General features: G+C 36.4%; 4 protein-coding genes across 5 annotated transcripts; 2 read left to right on the top strand and 2 right to left on the bottom strand.

The window, feature by feature from the left end:
- Positions 1 to 158: 158 nt before the first annotated feature.
- Positions 159 to 2,817, top strand: LOC115447355 (glutathione S-transferase 1). Its single transcript, XM_030174381.2, has 3 exons — positions 159 to 694; positions 821 to 988; positions 2,667 to 2,817. Exons 1-3 carry the CDS (start codon positions 350 to 352, stop codon positions 2,799 to 2,801), a joined length of 648 nt encoding a protein of 215 aa, XP_030030241.2. The 5' UTR covers positions 159 to 349; the 3' UTR covers positions 2,802 to 2,817.
- On the bottom strand, positions 2,810 to 5,384 carry LOC115447356 (SNAPIN protein homolog). 2 transcript variants are annotated; one of them, XM_030174382.2, is made up of 3 exons: positions 5,108 to 5,384; positions 4,408 to 4,573; positions 2,810 to 3,624 (listed from the first exon to the last, which is right to left on the bottom strand). In XM_030174382.2, the coding sequence occupies exon 3, from the start codon at positions 3,488 to 3,490 to the stop codon at positions 2,870 to 2,872; it is 621 nt and encodes a 206-aa protein (XP_030030242.2). In that variant the 5' UTR covers positions 3,491 to 3,624; positions 4,408 to 4,573; positions 5,108 to 5,384; the 3' UTR covers positions 2,810 to 2,869. The 2 variants fall into 2 exon arrangements, with proteins under 2 accessions (XP_030030242.2, XP_037295096.1); XM_037439199.1 differs by having other exon boundaries at positions 3,398 to 3,624; positions 5,108 to 5,383.
- A 3,650-nt stretch (positions 5,385 to 9,034) lies between these two features.
- On the bottom strand, positions 9,035 to 14,870 carry LOC115447354 (leucine-rich repeat-containing protein 49). The gene is made up of 12 exons (XM_030174380.2): positions 14,708 to 14,870; positions 14,446 to 14,618; positions 14,090 to 14,221; positions 13,197 to 13,406; positions 12,836 to 13,114; positions 12,609 to 12,762; positions 12,360 to 12,499; positions 11,276 to 12,213; positions 11,031 to 11,205; positions 10,759 to 10,957; positions 10,439 to 10,663; positions 9,035 to 10,150 (listed from the first exon to the last, which is right to left on the bottom strand). Exons 1-12 carry the CDS (start codon positions 14,750 to 14,752, stop codon positions 9,947 to 9,949), a joined length of 2,874 nt encoding a protein of 957 aa, XP_030030240.2. The 5' UTR covers positions 14,753 to 14,870; the 3' UTR covers positions 9,035 to 9,946.
- Positions 14,871 to 15,160: 290 nt separating this feature from the next.
- On the top strand, positions 15,161 to 16,694 carry LOC115447349 (lanC-like protein 3). Its single transcript, XM_030174373.2, has one exon. It carries the CDS (start codon positions 15,333 to 15,335, stop codon positions 16,617 to 16,619), a length of 1,287 nt encoding a protein of 428 aa, XP_030030233.2. The 5' UTR covers positions 15,161 to 15,332; the 3' UTR covers positions 16,620 to 16,694.
- Positions 16,695 to 16,886: the final 192 nt, after the last annotated feature.

Below are 16,886 nucleotides of genomic sequence, written 5' to 3'. Positions count from 1 at the left end.
ATTGCCTAGTTACACAATTTTATGCGATCATATTTTATTATGCTATAATCAGCCATCTTTTTATTTTTTTCAGCATAAAATTATAACATAAGATATTTATCATTCTTTATAACCAAAATTAACTTTTTTTGTCGTATAGGTCAGTTAAGGTTATAGCTACGACGAAATTTTAAAGGCCGAAATATCCATGCATATTAATTATTTTTAAGTTTTTCTTTCAACTGCGAGAATATAAAATTGGTATTTGGAATCAGAACCTTTCACTTGGCACACTTAGGAAGTTGTGTTCACTTCGCGACAGAGTTGCGAGCTCACACACGTGATTAAAGTTTTACGTTGTTAAAATAAAATGAGTTCTATAAAACTATACCATTTTAAAGGCAGCGCACCATCCCGCGGTGCTTATATGGCTGCTAAGGCAGCCGGCGTACAATTTGAGGTCAAAGTAGTAGACTTGTTCAAAAAGGAACAATTGAAAGAAAGTTTTTTGAAGAAAAATCTGCAGCACTGCGTGCCCACTTTAGAGGATGACGGCTTTGTATTATGGGAAAGTCGTGCCATAGCGAGTTATCTTGTTGATAAATATGCCAAGGACGACAAATTTTATCCAAAAGATTTGCAGCGCCGAGCAGTTGTTAATCAGAGACTTTACTTCGACTGTGCGACGTTTTATCCGAGAATTAGAGCTATTTGTGTAAGTGCGTAAAATTATTAATTAATATTTATAAAACTATCGGTATTTATTGTAATTAGGGACGGATCCAGAGATTTCAGAATAAACAATCATATTTACGTAATTTTCGGTAACTTAATGTTACAGTACCCGATTTTATGGCTTGGCGAGACTGAAATAAAGGAGTCATTGAAAAAAGAATTGAATATTTCATTCGGACATTTGGATCAGTTTTTGGGGGAGACCAAATGGGCCGCCGGCGACCATCCGACAATCGCTGATACTTCGTTGTTTGCGTCCGTTTCAAGTATACTGGTAAGAATAAATTATTTTGCTTATCTATTATATACTATCTGTAAGCTTATTAAAGAAACTATAATCTGATGTTCCACTGACACGATCGATTTATAGATCGCGTTTCGGAACATTTAGGTGCTGCTCTCGGTCGTAAAATATAATTTTATATTAAGTAAGTATAAGGTGCTGTAAATTTGAGAACTGAAATTATAAAAAAGTTTGCTCCTAAGTATGTCTCTTATCTTATTGTAAAAGTATAAATTAAAGAAAATTTACTTTATACAGTAAGTACTAGTTTGTCCACGACTTCGATCGCTTGAAGATTCTTTACCGGGATACGTATTTGCTCGGGATAAAAAGTAGCCTATAGCATTCAAGAGTAAAGTGGCTTCCTATTAGTGAAAGAATTTTCAAAATAGTTCCAGATATTACAAACCTACAAACAAACAAACTCACAAAATTTTACTCTAAACATTATTTATATATAGTTTCCGTTATTTCTTTGCTTTTAATTTTCTTTTAAAATGTCTAGAGATTAAAACTAGAAGCTTAGTCTCACTTTACACAAGCGATATTCCTAAATTATTAGACGCCTATATGGCGTTCATCCCGGGCGACACGATCTACGCTTCAAGCTGAGACCCGGATCAGGTGCGCAATTTACAGGCCACAGCCGATTAGCTCAGTGCGTTGTTACATAAATAGCGCATCAGGATCAACAGCTTCATAAGCCAGGCTATTCTTTTCACTAAGAAAAGGAAAGCCCAACCACTTCATGCCTCAGTTATTGGGTCTGGCGAAATCATTCCTTAGACCAATAGGGATATGACCATATGGCCAGCAAACGCTATTTTGATGGATAGGTCAATTATCCGAATACGTTAGTTAGATCTATTCGATCTATACTCAAGTCGATTGCGTTAACTGGAGTCGGCAGCGTTCAATTCTGACAGATCCAGATGACGATACCACTCTGACTATTCGTCGTAAAAACGAGTTATTGAAACTTTACACTTCATAAGCCCGCAATACATTAACTAACAGAGGATTACCCTCCCCCCCTCCGCTTCTTTCTTCAATTCTTGTGCGTTTGGTCCTCACACCAAATGCACGCCCATGCACAGGGGGACATTTATCGCGGCCCTAGGCACACAGTGCAGTGTGTATACATCTTAGTTGTATAAGACAATGAGGCTTATAAGGGCTCGCGAACATTTCCCCTCTTTCTGCGTTCCGCCCAACCTAGTATTTTCCTATACTTCTTCTCCCCCCCCCTTCCATTTTTCTTCAGAGCCCTGCAGTCGCTAAGCCCGAGGAGATCAGTATTCCGTTTGCAGATCACCCCGGCGGTGACTGCGGGATCTGTACTTAAAAAAAACAGAGGAATTCGCCGCGTTCTCCGTCCCATCGACCTTTCTTATAATTGGGGCCCGCGCACCGACGAACACAGTAATAATGGTCAGATTCTAAGTTCGCTACGTCTACGCGCATCCATAATCGTTGTCTCAACCTCTCCCAGTGACCATCCTGAGCCGTTAGTGGGTTGTCCTCAGCACGGTCTGGTGTCCAAAAGTTCGGTGTTTGTATAGCCGGTTCTTGCCAGAGCCACTAACGTAGGGTCACGTTCAAAAATAATAATATTTCATATTACGTTTCATGTAATGTAGGTACATTACTGACGATTTTTGTTTTACAGGAAGTTGGATGGGATATTTCAAGTTACCCAAATGTTCAGAGATGGGTGGAGCAATGCGCTTCGTTGCCGGGTGCTGATGAAAACTCAGAGGGAGCCAAAATGTTCGGCGCTGCTGTACGCAAAAACTTGAAATAAAAAAAATATTTGCAAATATAGTATATTTAATTAAACTTACGCTAAATGTTATAAAACAAACAGTAACTTTACATATAAAACTTTAACACTAGTTGTTGTTCATTCTTCACTCGTCTTTTTATAACTGTCTCTGATTTAAATCCATACCGAGACATAATCTGAACAACTTCATTTGGAATGTTATCTTCGATAAGCAAAAGGTAGAATACTCCATTAGGTGCTAGCTTCTTTGGTATCATAGCTAGAAACCTATCCGTCACCTCTCTGCCTTTTAAACCACCGGCCCAACTAGCTGTTATGTCATTCGCGCCACATTCATTTGAATCCGTAACCACATACGGTGGATTAAAAATAATAACATCAAACATATGATTAACGAAATTACAAGCCAAGTCCATCGCCACTGAATCAAGTTGAACATTATTATGAATACTTGTTGCTTTGGACATTTCACAAGCTTTGAAATTGATGTCTGTACTGACACAGAATGTTTTCGGAAATGCCATTCCAAAAGCAGTAATAATCACACCACTTCCTGATCCAACCTCTAGGCAGAATGTCGGGTTCTTAGCTTTTAAATGATCTAGATCTTTCTCTAAAGCATCTATGAGAAGGAAACTATCTTCAGCCGGTTCATAAACATGGTCAAAATCAGCTTTATCAATGTGGTTTTGGTACGGTGTTTCCATGATTAGTTTATGCTCCCTTTATCAGAGACTATCCCACTGGTACCCTGTTCAGGCTCTGGGGCAGGTTCCTGTTGTATTGCTATGCGTACACCTTTCTCTTTAGTTATCATGCGTCTGATTTCATTTAATCTATCCTGAAATATAAGAAACAATAAATGTATTTTGATACCATAAAACAATAGTAACATATTATAGATTGTTTATATCATGTTTGCAACCAAAATAAAGGGGATCCTAATCTTATTATTTTTTATTATTTTATTATTTATCATGCGATCAGTCCTTTTGACTATAACCTTATCTTATAAATAAAATATCACATAGTTCTTTTCTATTATTTCACTATGTAACTATGCATTTTTAACATCCAGCAAGATGCAAATGTGAGTTAATTGTAATAACATTGCGTCATTCTACACAGACATACACACACATATAACACCTTTAACTCTGAAGGGATAGGAGGTGCAACCTCTGCCTACCACTAGTTGCAAAAAACTAGGGCACCTCCATTTCGCTTGAGTGTTTTGCTTCACATGATGATATAAGGCACAAATTCCTTACTTAACTGATACTGATGATAAAACCTCAATAACACTGTCAACCTGGGTTTTGAACCCGGAACCCCAAATCCGTGTCATACTGCACATGCAATACAACTACACCACTGAGGCAATCATGTTACAGCTGTTACTGTGGTGTATTTAATTGTGTTATTTAAATATGTAGAAGTAAAGATATTGTTTCTTTTATTTCAATTTGCATTTGTTATTCTCCGCCATTGCAACCCTGAAATTCTTTCGGTGATAGAAATGGACTTATAAACGGCCACAGGCAGGAAAAAACTATAGCCCTATCAGATTTGGCATTAGTAACTTTAGTAAGTAGGTAAAATAAAAAAATAAAAAATTACAAACCTGTGAAGCTTGTAATACATTTAATACAACAGTAACTTTGTGTTTGCAAGCAATTAGTTTCTTAACATAGGGATCAAGGTCCGGATGATTGTTCAATGCTTCCCGGACTTTCTGGAGCTCTTCATTTAATGATTCTATTTGCTGTTTCAATTCAAGTTGTGATATCCTGCAAATATCAGATTTGATTATAACTTATTGTTAACTGGGTATTGCTCTTGGCTTGGGCTGTGTGAATAAGCCTTTCACACTATCTTAAGAACCTTAAGAACTATCTTGATCATATCAGGTTTCAAACAATGACAAAAAAAAACATCATAATTCGTCCATTAGTCTAGCGGCTGCAATTCCACAGACAAATACACACATTTTGAGCTTCTCCTAAGGCAAAATTAGAGTTAATAAAAATATAAAAACTCAGATAAAATTGTTATTATGGTAGACAAACTTGTTTTAACAAACTATGTAACAAAGAAATGTTTTGCTCATAAATATATTTTTATAGGACAACTATACCCTGCTCTATAAAGATTCCGAAATAGATAGAATAGAATAAGATATGACAAATTCTGGTAATAACCTTAGAATCGTAGGACGATCGTTCATTATACGCATAGCAAGACGCAAACCACATTCAGCGTTGTTCTAAGTCAAAATTACCCTCATATTTCTATTTTAATGCATTTGATACACCATTTCTTACCTAGTAGCTCTGACTCTATCGTCGAGCTGGTCCACTGTCGGCTTCAACAAACCCAGCAAACCTTCGGCCAGTGTATCCCTAGTAGGATTGTCACACAAGTTGCCAGTATTCTCGTCAGCCGATGTGGTTGTACTCTCAGTGTCGTCCATTTCTTGTTAAACAACACTTATTATTTCATTTTCTTTGTATTTTCTCCACACAGTGCATGTAGTATTTTTACGCAAGCAAAAATTTTATGTTGTCAAATTTGACAATAGCGTTCCGCGTTTGGCAGAAAATTACAATATAATTCTTCCGGAAAGTTGGCACACTTGGTAAAGGAGGCATTTCAATCAGAGGTGTGAAATAATGATAAAATAAAAGATAAATATAAAGCTAGTTCTACACTTTTCTAAATTAAACTACTAATTACTATTAGTTATGATTATGTTTAATCCCATCTCAGAACAAGAACAAGCATAGAAGTAACACTATGACATTTGAGTGTACTCTGTCTTTGACAGCAAGAAATTTAATTGTGTTGCGATCCCTTCTGATAACTTATCGATATCGATAGATACTTTGTCTATCGGCTATGGTAAATTCACAGACCTGCTAAAATAAACACTTTTCGGTCAGTCAACTACAAACCGTTGCAAATTGCTATTTTAGATAAAGGCTAAAAAAAAGATATCAATATCCTGATTTGGTATTCAAGTACCAAAAGAAGTCTGGATATATAAAAGCACTCGTTAAGAAGCTGTTAAATTACAATAAACTATAGAACTACCGGCTTTTTCCGAGCTAAATTTTGTCTAATTTTCATTTGCTATTTACAGCAGAACAACTAAATGCAAAACATGACCTATTTAACTTGCATAAAGAAATCAAAATCATGACTGGTAACAGAAACTCCTCACAACACCAGTTAGTGGACGTTAACAACCTGCCGATTCTTGATATTTCCAAGAAGAAGATGGTGTGGGAGCAATACATCACTTCTATGTTTGCAGACGATTCTAGAAGCGTTGTGGCACCAATTATTGATGGAGACGGCTATGATATCCTGAAAGAAGAAATCGTAAAAGCCTTGCGACGTGCCAAAACAGGAAAATCTGTTGGACCAGACAACGCGCACATAGAAGTGCTCAAACTCATTGATGAAGAACACCTAGTTGCACTGGTAAGCTTGTTCAACCTTATTTATAATACTGGACAAATACCTGATGATTGGTTGAGGTCGACTTTTGTTACACTCCCTAAGAAGAAAAACGCAAAAAAAATGTGAGGAATATTGCACAATTAGCCTCATGAGTCAAATCCTAAAGCTTTTTCTATCCATTATACATGAACGGATAAAAGCTAAGTGTGACGAACAACTCAGTGACAGCCAATTTGGATTCCGAGCTGGAGTTGGCACAAGAGAAGCCTTGTTCTCATTACAGGTTTTGGTTCAAAAATGCAGAGATATGCAACAAGACGTCTACCTATGTTTTATAGATTACGAAAAGGCATTTGACAGAGTACAGCACGATCGTCTATTGGAAATGCTCAAAGACATAGGACTAGATGGAAGAGTCATCCGCATAATACAAAACCTGTATTGGAACCAAAGAGCTACGGTCAGGACTGACGGCGAAGAATCCAACGAAGTCAACATTAAAAGAGGAGTGCGGCAGGGTTGTATCTTATCACCGACGCTTTTTAATATATATTCGGAGGCGATCATGACAGAAGCTTTAAATGATCTAGACTGCGGTGTTAAAGTCAACGGTCGTCTCATTAACAATTTGAGATATGCCGATGATACAGTACTCATAGCGTCCACAGAAAAAGAGCTCCAGAACATTGTCGATCGAGTAAGTGAGTGTAGTGAAAGGGCTGGCCTCAGGATGAACATACACAAAACAAAGATAATGATAGTTTCGAGTAATTGTGACCTAAAGCCAGATGTAACGATATCTGGTAAAAGACTAGAACGAGTTAAAAAATACAAATACCTTGGTACCTGGCTTACTGAAGAATGGAATAGCGATATTGAAATAAAAACTCGCATTGAAGTCGCTCGCAGTACCTTTGGTAAGATGAGAAAGGTCCTTTGCAACCGTAGTCTTAAAACTGCACTACGTATACGCATGCTCCAGTGTTACATCTAGCCAATGCTTCTATACGGATGTGAGACCTGGACGATCAAGGAAAACCTCAGGAAACGTTTGGAAGCACTCGAGATGTGGACTTATAGACGTCTGATGTCGATATCTTGGACTCAGAAGGTTACCAATGGGGAAGTCCTACGGCAGATTGGTCAAAACCGCAAACTTTTGAATACTATCAAAAAAAGGAAAATTGCATATTTGGGACACGTACTAAGACATGACAGATACGCGTTCCTTCAGCTCATAATCATGGGAAAAGTGGCAGGTAAGAGAAAAATCGGCCGAAGGAAAAAATCGTGGTTACGGAACATCCGCGAGTGGACGGGGATTGCAAGCGCTGAAGAAATATTTCGCCTTGCAAAGGACAAGAGAAAGTATGCTGAGCTGAGCGCCAATCTTCACTAGTTGGAGAGGCACTACAAGAAGATGAAGATTTACAGTAGTTTGATGCCTTCCGAAACGTCATTCAAACAAAAATGGTCAAGCATTTAGATTATTAAATTAAGAAAATGTTAGAAATTTCGGAAGGATTGGAAACCGCTGTAAGTAACAAACAAGAAATCGGCCGGAATTTCGTTTAGGAGAAAGCCAGTACGCCTTCTGTTCTTTTCTGACTTTCTTAGGGATTAAAAGATACCCAAGAGGTGTGATTTGACAGAAGCTACTTAAATGGGACAGTAAAATTAAAACACAGCGGTATCATTCATGTCACATATGTTTGATAAATTATTTCAATGTTAATAAAACTTTGTCGAAATTGGGACGAGCTATGCCAATTGGGACGAGCTATGGCAACGATCCATTTTTGCCTCATAGCATCATCTGTGGGGAATCTGCAATGAAACACATTGTATGAAACACACTATGAAAATTAGATACTTTCCTTAACCCCCAGCCTTCGCGCACGGTTTCCAAGTGGCTTTTACCACTACACCATCGTATATTGAAAGTAAAAGGCAATTTATGCAAAATAGTAAACTACAATATACTAACATCTATGTTATCGACAGAATATGCAGCACAACACTATTGAACACGACTACGTAAATTGGTAAAAATGAAAAATACTTAATAATTACTGTATCGACATTTACACATCACATCACATTATGGCCAACAGCAGATTATAATATGACTACAGCATAATAAAGATTAATTAATAATACTTTTTGCACTTATGTACAGGCTTTAAGCAAATATATTAGGTTTTTTGTTTACTCACCGATGGAAGCTGATGATTTCAGTTTCATTTTCTTTACGAGAAGAATGAGATTTACACCCCACAATAACGGCAGCCATTGCTTGTTCGTAGGGCTATATTATACTTAAACAGCACTGTGTATTTATTAAAATTAACAACAAAAATATTACAAAACATGTAGCCACTTTTGAAAAGCACGCGCTGAAGTATAACGTAACTAAATTGTGTGGGCGCGTTTGTGACATTGTTTTGAGGTTGGCAAGTTGGAACTTTTGACATTTTATTTGCTTTTTAATTCGGCATCATAAAGAGGACCAAAGGTAACCATTTGATAATTTTAAAGTGTACGCAAGCCGACTTTAGCAACATAATATTTGTCTCGTTCTTTTCAACGGTTTTGGCCTATTTGAAAAAAAAGGATAAGTATATGAGGGTAATTTAGATTCCTTCTATGCTTGTTCTTGTTCTGAGAATCCCATAGTGCCATAAGATTTTATGGTTGTTTTATATTCAATCTAATAATTGCACGGAGGAATATATTCTAGGAGGTAACAATTTCACTTAAAGATTTTTCATAATTAAACTCGAAAGAAAATCTAAAAACGTCTTTTAATTCTACTCTATGACCAGGCACATTATCGGCAGTTCGATTATTACATATTACACCCAGTATAAATATTTTTACATTACTATAAACATGCGTAAACTACATTACTAGGTCATTGATACATTTCTATAGTGTATTAATATAATATAACATTGAGCAAATTGCGATATCTCAGTCGTTAACAGTGAGTAGGTAAAAAGACGAAGATTTTTTAATCTGAGGATACGAATTATGATTATCAACGAATTACTAATGTGTCTAAATTAAATTTTCTTTGAAGATTGAAAAGAAGCATATTCTTATATTTTTAACATATTAAGGTGCTCTTGATTGGCATAACCGTATAATTTTAAAAAATCACAGACTGACCTACAACTTATTTTTATTTTAAAATACCAATATAAAATAAATACATATTCGCAATAATAACAAACATTTATGTTCTAACTTCACGCTATGATACAAGTCTTGTATCGTAGATATCAGGAACAATAATGCGATGACTACTTGTAACTCCTAGGCATACAATAAACGTACGATATGTGGACTACATAAAACAGGATCGTACCCGCAATACAGATCTTCATAGACTTCACAGGTTTCATAATTGCTGCGCCATATACACTGTAATAATAAACTACAGAAGCATATTTATTATAATGCTCATTTTTTTTTAGATATAATCAAATGCCACATAATGAATATCTATCTAGCAACTATCTAATTCATTTCACGTTTCTTAGTTTCAAATAACTTTCTACTAACTACACGTGCGTTTTAACCCTACATTTTCTATCTAAAATATTACTTTCTATCTAAAAAACATGATTACAATTTGTCTATAAGGGTATCAAAAATTTTGCACTTTGTTCTAGTTTCTACTTCTAAATCTTAATTTACAGGGAATCGGTTAAATTGCGCATTTGTTCTTTAACGTGCGCTTCCATGTTGGAATAGTCTCTTAAAATATCTTCAATCATCTCCACAAGTATCATTGGCCACTGGAGTTCGAGGGTGCGCAGTCGTTGTGCAGCGCCGCAAGCCAAATCGATAGCGTGACACAGTTGGCCACGGCCTCGAACGCGCCAACTCATATCCTCCTAAAAGTTGTTACGTTATAATGTAGTCAAAACCTTAGGATTTTATAGCATAATCTTGAAAATCTGATATAAGTTGATTTGTAATTACTAATTAGTATAAAAAATTTAAATCACTTATTGAACAAGTTTCAGGGCGTATGTCAACCAAAAAGGAGCGACAAACAGTAATGGAGTTAAGGAAATTAACGGTTGGCACGGTTGTGACTGCTGGGCAACCTTTTAATCCCTATTGGTCTTTAGTTTCAAACATTACACACATATGCATGAATTGGCACTTCTATAATTTACCTGAGATACATTTCCTTTTTTGTATTGTAAAGCTTCTTTAGCAATGACATCTCGTAATGCTGGGTCCGCTGCTCTGAGCCAGGTCTTCGCGCTGATTGTGCTATGGCCACTTCTTCCAAGACGTGATAGTAAGGGCTGAAGCGGGGCATCCGGCAAAGCTCTCAGCACTATGTCACTCAGACCGTGATACGTTTTGTTAGCTGATTTTATTTCATCATCGGTCACCTAAAACAATAAATAATATTAAAAATCATTAGACATCACTGCAGGTTCAATGATTTAAATAGGCACTAGAGAAAGTCGATATTTTGAATACATACCATTTCCTCATTAACTTCTTTTAAACCCCAATGAGCAAGTCGGTAGATAGCGTATTCTCTCCATATTTTTGCTTGAATAGGATTCCCTTCGGGGAAAACTGTTAGTCCAGTGATTCCCCTCAGTTCAGCTAAAGCATGCAGCTGACCAAGGCATTGAAGTCCAGTAGCGCGTACCGATATGTGTGTAACATTGGGAAACCTATAAATGGTAGGAACGCAGTGAATGCATTGCTTTATATAAATATGATATAATTAATTTTACTGATACTGACTTGTTTTTCAGTTCAGATAAAGATTGTGCCACAGCGTTGAAATGTACGTAGTGAAATGCGGCTCGAGTAACAGTTCGAGCTTTTTCCCAATCCCAATCACGGGCTAGACGACGCACTGCGCCCGCACCCCAAGCGCTTACCAATCCGTCACAAACTTCTACTAAATAATCTATACCTGGAATCAATTATTCATATTTTTTTAATATTACATAAAGCGCTAATTGAATAATTAAAATAAAACTTACCTTGTTCCCGATCCTTACACGTCGGAATCGATTTTGGGACAGGTTCAGATGTTTTGAAACTGGCTAAACTTTTACCTCCAGACTTTACTCTGCTTGTTGAAGCTCTACTGGCAGAAGAAGCTCTTTCACTTCTTCTTGATATTGTTGCACTGCGTATATTTCTGTTACTAAGTCTACTATTTAATGAATTTTCCCGTCTCAATGCTTTGCTGTTCTGATCACTTCCTGAAGTTGAGGAATTACCAATGTTGGTGCTGCCTGCTGATATGTTACTAGCATTTTCACTGTTGTCTGAATTTTTACCCTTAAATCTTCGACTTTCTGGATCGCAAACGGATTTAGAACGCATGGTGCTGAATTTTTCGCGGCGTCTCAATGCAGTGGGCATACGACGTACGCGTATCTTACTAGTTTCTTCTTCACTATCGCTTGTAGAAGAAGGCAAGGAACTGAAGGAAGAATCAACAACCGGTTCCAAACTAGAAATACTTTCCCAACGTTTTAATACATTTTCAGTGCCATCTGAAAGTTTTACGTTTTCTAATGAAGAAATTATTGGTAATAATATGGGAGGTAGTCTGAGATCACTGCTTGTGGAGGTAGAGTGGGAGGCGTCAGTATCTTGCGAGGCACTCCTATCTGAAAAGTTAACACGCCGTTCTGATGGTTTACGTGCAGTCGAGCTCCTTTGTAATTTTTTCATTGGTGACTGTTTTGGTGCTTCCGTAATTGCTTTGGTATTTGCATTGCTATTGTTTTTGCAATCAGAATCTTCAGTATCGGGCTGTTGTAAGGAAACTACGACGTCGGGTAGGGCTGCTGCATCTGAAGTTTGTGTGCCAGTCTGAATAATTGATGGAGACTCAATAGATGAATCTTTTTCAGTTTCAACATTTTTCGTAGGACTCGCAGCAGTAACGAAGCATTTGTTTTCTGACCTATGAAAATTAATTATCCTAAATTAAAGCGAAACGATCACAAAAAGATTTCAAAAATACTTCATAGTAGGTAGTGGCTCAGCTATGCTTCTGGTATTGCTAATGCCCATAAGGTGCGACGGTTGTTTATTATCCCATTACAATACCTGAGTAGTTCCCAGTTGGTGCGAGCATTGTTTATAACTTGATCGCGTCTAGCCTCTTGCTGTGCTGCTCCTCCGAGAGCACAATAAGCGGCGCGAGCAGCTTCTTTGTTACTTCTCCACGCCATAGCTGCTCTGCGCACCTTATTAATAAATTAAGGTACTACAGTAAGACAAATATATGAACCCGTATATTTCTCGATAAACAATAGCATTATAGAATTTTTAAATAACGAGGTTAGCAATGCTTACTTGTTCCGTTACATGCATGTTCGTAAGCGTTAATAAATTTGGTAAATATGACACCAAGAATGGCGTGCAGTCTCCACCTAGTGCAACAGGATTCCCATCGAGAGAAACATCAATAAGCGACGTGGCTTCAGCGAGTGACGACATATCTTCCACACTGCAAGACACAACATATTTTATTTAACACTATGTAAAAATATTATTAATATTATATCAGCGTCTTTTCTTACCTTTGTAAATCATTGTTTCCTAAATATAATTTCTGTAGCTTGGGAGTATTTTGGAATCCAAGCAGTTTCTTTAAACGATTCCTTTTCAGATTCAGTTCTCTCAGAGAAACTAATCCCTGGAGATCAGTTGGTCCTATGCATTTTATTTGGTTACCAGCTAAATTGAGCACTTTTAGTTCACTTAGATTAGACAAACCACACACTCTGCCGATTCTGTTTCCATGTAAATCCAAAACTTCTAACTTTAATAGGTTTGATAAACCTTCAATTCGTTTTATTCTGAAAATATACAAATGAATATGAATATATTACGCAATTATTGTAACCGTGTAACAAGGTAAATGATTTTCTGTAATTTTACCTATTTTTTCCCATCAACAATACTCGCAAGCTAAACAGTCTCTCCATAGAAGTGATTTTATCAATTTGATTATCATAAACATCTAAAAATACCAGTTTCCCCAAGTCAAGTGGTGATAGACCCGAGAGGCTGTTGATTAAATTGTGTTGTAACGATAAGAGTCTTAGTCCGGGTTCTCCAACAATGTGTGGTATTGACGAAAGGCCCCTTCTATAAATTAGAATAGAAGTATAAGTACCTACCAAACGATTAGAGTGTGTTCTACTTAAGGTGGTAGCTCAAGGTCCATTTTCATACATTTTGTTTCGGCTTTAATCTGGGTAACTAAACAAGTATTGGCAAGTAAAGAATTTAAATTCACGTCTAGTTAGTGATTAGTTCTCGCAGTTGAAAGAAAAATGTAAAAATAATTAATAATCATGGATATTTCTGCCTTTAAAAATTTCGTCATATTAAATTTTAAAGGCCGAAATATCCATGATTATTAATTATTTTTACATTTTTCTTTCAACTGCGAGAACTAATCACTAACTAGACGTGAATTTAAATTCTTTACTTGCCAATACTTGTTTAGTTACCCAGATTAAAGCCGAAACAAAATGTATGAAAATGGACCTTGAGCTACCACCTTAACTCGTATTTTACATATCGCGTGCTTCGTTCAGAAAAGTTCTACATAAGGCAGTTATAGGATACTTGATCCTTAGGACCTGTTTCATAAGTTTTTTCTAGTAAATTTTATTTGGCAGTTATCATGTATGTAGTACTTATTTTATTTCCATTTACCAGCTTGTACATTTACCTATGTGACGAACAGCATTTACTCAAAAGTTGTGAAACAGATCCCTTGAAATTTAAAGTTAGTTAGTACTAAAGTGTTTGTTTTGAAGTACCTGTCCAGGCTTATTCTATCTGGTAGGCGATCTTTTTCTTGAGCAGTTCGTGATAACTGAACTTTGCCTTCACCAACCGCCTGCATGTTTATCATCTCGTCTTTTATGTCTTCTCGTGGCACAAAATCATGTCTAAAAACATTTTTAAACAATCAAATAGAAAATTATAAACGTGCACGTGTCTAGGGTTTAGGCTATATAGATCTAAACAGTTATGGAAGGCATTATGGTACTTTTGACCTGTTTTAAGGTGAAAGTGTAATTTATAAATATCTGGAAACAGGGTTTTTATTATTTTGATATAAAAACCAAGTATTAAAAGTTTCCTTTTGTAATGGTATGTAATTATATAATACCCAGAGAGTATGGTGTTAGATCGCTGGACAAGTGCATGTCTAGGATCAGCAATCGCAGGTCGGATTTGCAAAAACATTCGACCGTCTCCACCAGCACTTGGATCAACTCGCGGTCCATTAACGTCAAGTGATTGAGCTGATCTTCCTCGTGAGCGGAAAGCAATCCGCCTCATCTATTAAATTATTTAAAACATAATGAGTTATTGATGTGAATATTGTAAGTAGTTCTCATTGATGTAACGATTAGATTCAAGACACTTACGTTTCCTCGACTGTAAGCCATTATAAATTGTAAGCAAGTTTCCATTTAATCTAACATAAAAATATGGTAATAGTTGGCCCCATTATTTTAACAATAAATTCGTAGAAAAGACAGTCTTCGGTCCATTTTATCAATTTGCAAATTAGTTGCTAAGTGACAAGAATATCAATGAACTGGTTATTTTATCGATCTATATAAATTAACTTAATATTATGATCTTGTACTGCTTAGAATTAAAGAAATTTGGTTGCAAAATGAAAAAAAAAAATATTATTTTGTTTTATTAGTAGATATGTAATATTCTTAATTATTCATAATTGGTATATAGCATAGAATGAAATAAATTGAACGTATCGGCGTAATTGCTGCTGGAATGTTGGCAAAACTGCTATCGAGTTATAATTTGACACTTTATTTGACATGGCACTGTAGTCTTTGACCTTAGCCGTTTCCTTGTAGAACGACTTAAAAAATATGATTTGACACATTTTGACAGTTGACACAATACAAAAAACAAAACAAAATCTACGAAAATATTACTGGAAAGTATTAAAAACTATTACTGAAATTATAACAATTAATCATTCTACTGTATTGAAATTCAAGTTTTCTTTATATAATATTTATGAGTAAAAACTTGTTGAAGCTATTTTCAATTATTAGTTTCCGTAAACTTCTGTCGTCCGCAAATCCATTTCAGTACAAAATGGTGAGGTATTTTCCCAATCCATACGATGATTTTAAGCCGGGAGCATCAGGGTTGGAAAAGGAGGCTATAATGGCACAGCTAAATGAACATCTAGTAAACATTACGAAGCGGCTTCAGCCTAATCGGAAGAATATTGATGGCGGTTTATACGTCGGCATTACCGGCGTATCTTTTATGTTCTATTATTTGTCGAAGAATTCGGTTCTTTCTGACAACAAAGCGTTATTTCTTGAAAAAGCTATGGACTATCTAAAACCGGCACTCGAAACTTCAGCCGGAGACAAAACATCCTTTTTGTTGGGCGATGCTGGGACTTACGCAATAGCCACCGTGTTGAAGAAGGATTTAGGCGATGAACATTACGTCGACTTTCTTAAAATGTACAAGTCGCTCTACATTCAGTATTTAAATCCGAAGTTCCTCAAGTGCGGTGGAGATGAGTTTTTCGTAGGACGAGCTGGATATTTGGCAGGTGTACTGTGGATCAGCAGAGAATTAAAAACTCAAATATTCAGTAATGAGGATTTATACAAAATATGTGACCTCATGGTTGCGTCTGGGCGTGATTATTCCATGAAGCATAAGAGTCCTTGCCCATTGATGTATCACTACTATAACACACAGTATCTCGGTGCTGCTCATGGTATTAGTTTTATATTGCAAATGTTACTTACTGTACCAGGGTACCTGCAATACAATAAGTCAGCTGCTAATGATATTAAGACTACCATTGAGTTTTTAGTTTCCTTGCAAACTGAAGAGGGAAATTGGCCTTGTTGCATGGAGGAAGTTGGTTTAAGTGACCACAAGTTGGTGCATTGGTGCCACGGAGCTCCAGGCACTATATACCTAATGGCTAAAGCATATTTGGTATTCAAGGATAAAAAGTTTCTTGATGCTTGTATCAGGGCCGGAGAAGTTGTGTGGCAAAAGGGATTACTTCGTAAAGGCCCAGGAATTTGTCACGGTGTTGCTGGCAATGGTTATGTTTTTCTACTTCTCCACAGGTTAACAGGAGATGAAAAATATTTGTATAGAGCGCAGATGTTTGCTGATTTTTTGATAACTGATGAGTTTCAGAAGGATGCGAGGTTGCCAGATAATCCAGAAAGTTTGTATGAAGGCACGGCTGGCACAGTGTGCTATTTAGCTGATTTACTTGTACCCGATAAGGCAGAGTTTCCATTTCAAGATGTTTTTTAATGTATCAATATTTATTGACAAGTGTGTTTTAACTTATTGTACCCTTCATATTTATAAATTTGTTGTCTGAATAAATAGCTCTTTTATTTATAACCATACTTTTCCAATATTAGCCCAAATCAGACATATTGAGAAGCCTAAATATTGTTTTAATGGTAACCAATATAGCCAAATGCCGAGCCGGATGGTGTGATCTAGAAGAAATCTAGCTATACAGTAGTTATGCTTTGGGCTCTAATTACTGCACCTAGCATGCAATATGATTCC

The sequence above is a fragment of the Manduca sexta genome, chromosome 16 (assembly GCF_014839805.1).
Source record: "Manduca sexta isolate Smith_Timp_Sample1 chromosome 16, JHU_Msex_v1.0, whole genome shotgun sequence".
In the NCBI taxonomy this organism is placed as follows: Eukaryota; Metazoa; Arthropoda; class Insecta; order Lepidoptera; family Sphingidae; genus Manduca; species Manduca sexta.
Note: the sequence above shows the minus strand (reverse complement) of the source record. Positions and strands in the feature narration are given on the sequence as shown.

What these genes read in the sequence shown, in the direction of transcription:
- LOC115447355 (XM_030174381.2), top strand. Translation starts at nt 350, where the DNA reads ATGAGTTCTATAAAACTATACCATTTTAAAGGCAGCGCACCATCCCGC. An exon ending in CGAGAATTAGAGCTATTTGT is followed by an intron (nt 695 to 820) that starts GTAAGTGCGTAA and finishes TTAATGTTACAG; the next exon opens with TACCCGATTTTATGGCTTGG. An exon ending in CGTCCGTTTCAAGTATACTG is followed by an intron (nt 989 to 2,666) that starts GTAAGAATAAAT and finishes TTTGTTTTACAG; the next exon opens with GAAGTTGGATGGGATATTTC.
- LOC115447356 (XM_030174382.2), bottom strand. Translation starts at nt 3,490, where the DNA reads ATGGAAACACCGTACCAAAACCACATTGATAAAGCTGATTTTGACCAT.
- LOC115447354 (XM_030174380.2), bottom strand. Translation starts at nt 14,752, where the DNA reads ATGGAAACTTGCTTACAATTTATAATGGCTTACAGTCGAGGAAAC. An exon ending in GATAGAATAAGCCTGGACAG is followed by an intron (nt 13,407 to 14,089) that starts GTACTTCAAAAC and finishes TCTAATTTATAG; the next exon opens with AAGGGGCCTTTCGTCAATAC. An exon ending in GTGTAAGGATCGGGAACAAG is followed by an intron (nt 11,206 to 11,275) that starts GTAAGTTTTATT and finishes AATTGATTCCAG; the next exon opens with GTATAGATTATTTAGTAGAA.
- LOC115447349 (XM_030174373.2), top strand. Translation starts at nt 15,333, where the DNA reads ATGAGTAAAAACTTGTTGAAGCTATTTTCAATTATTAGTTTCCGTAAA.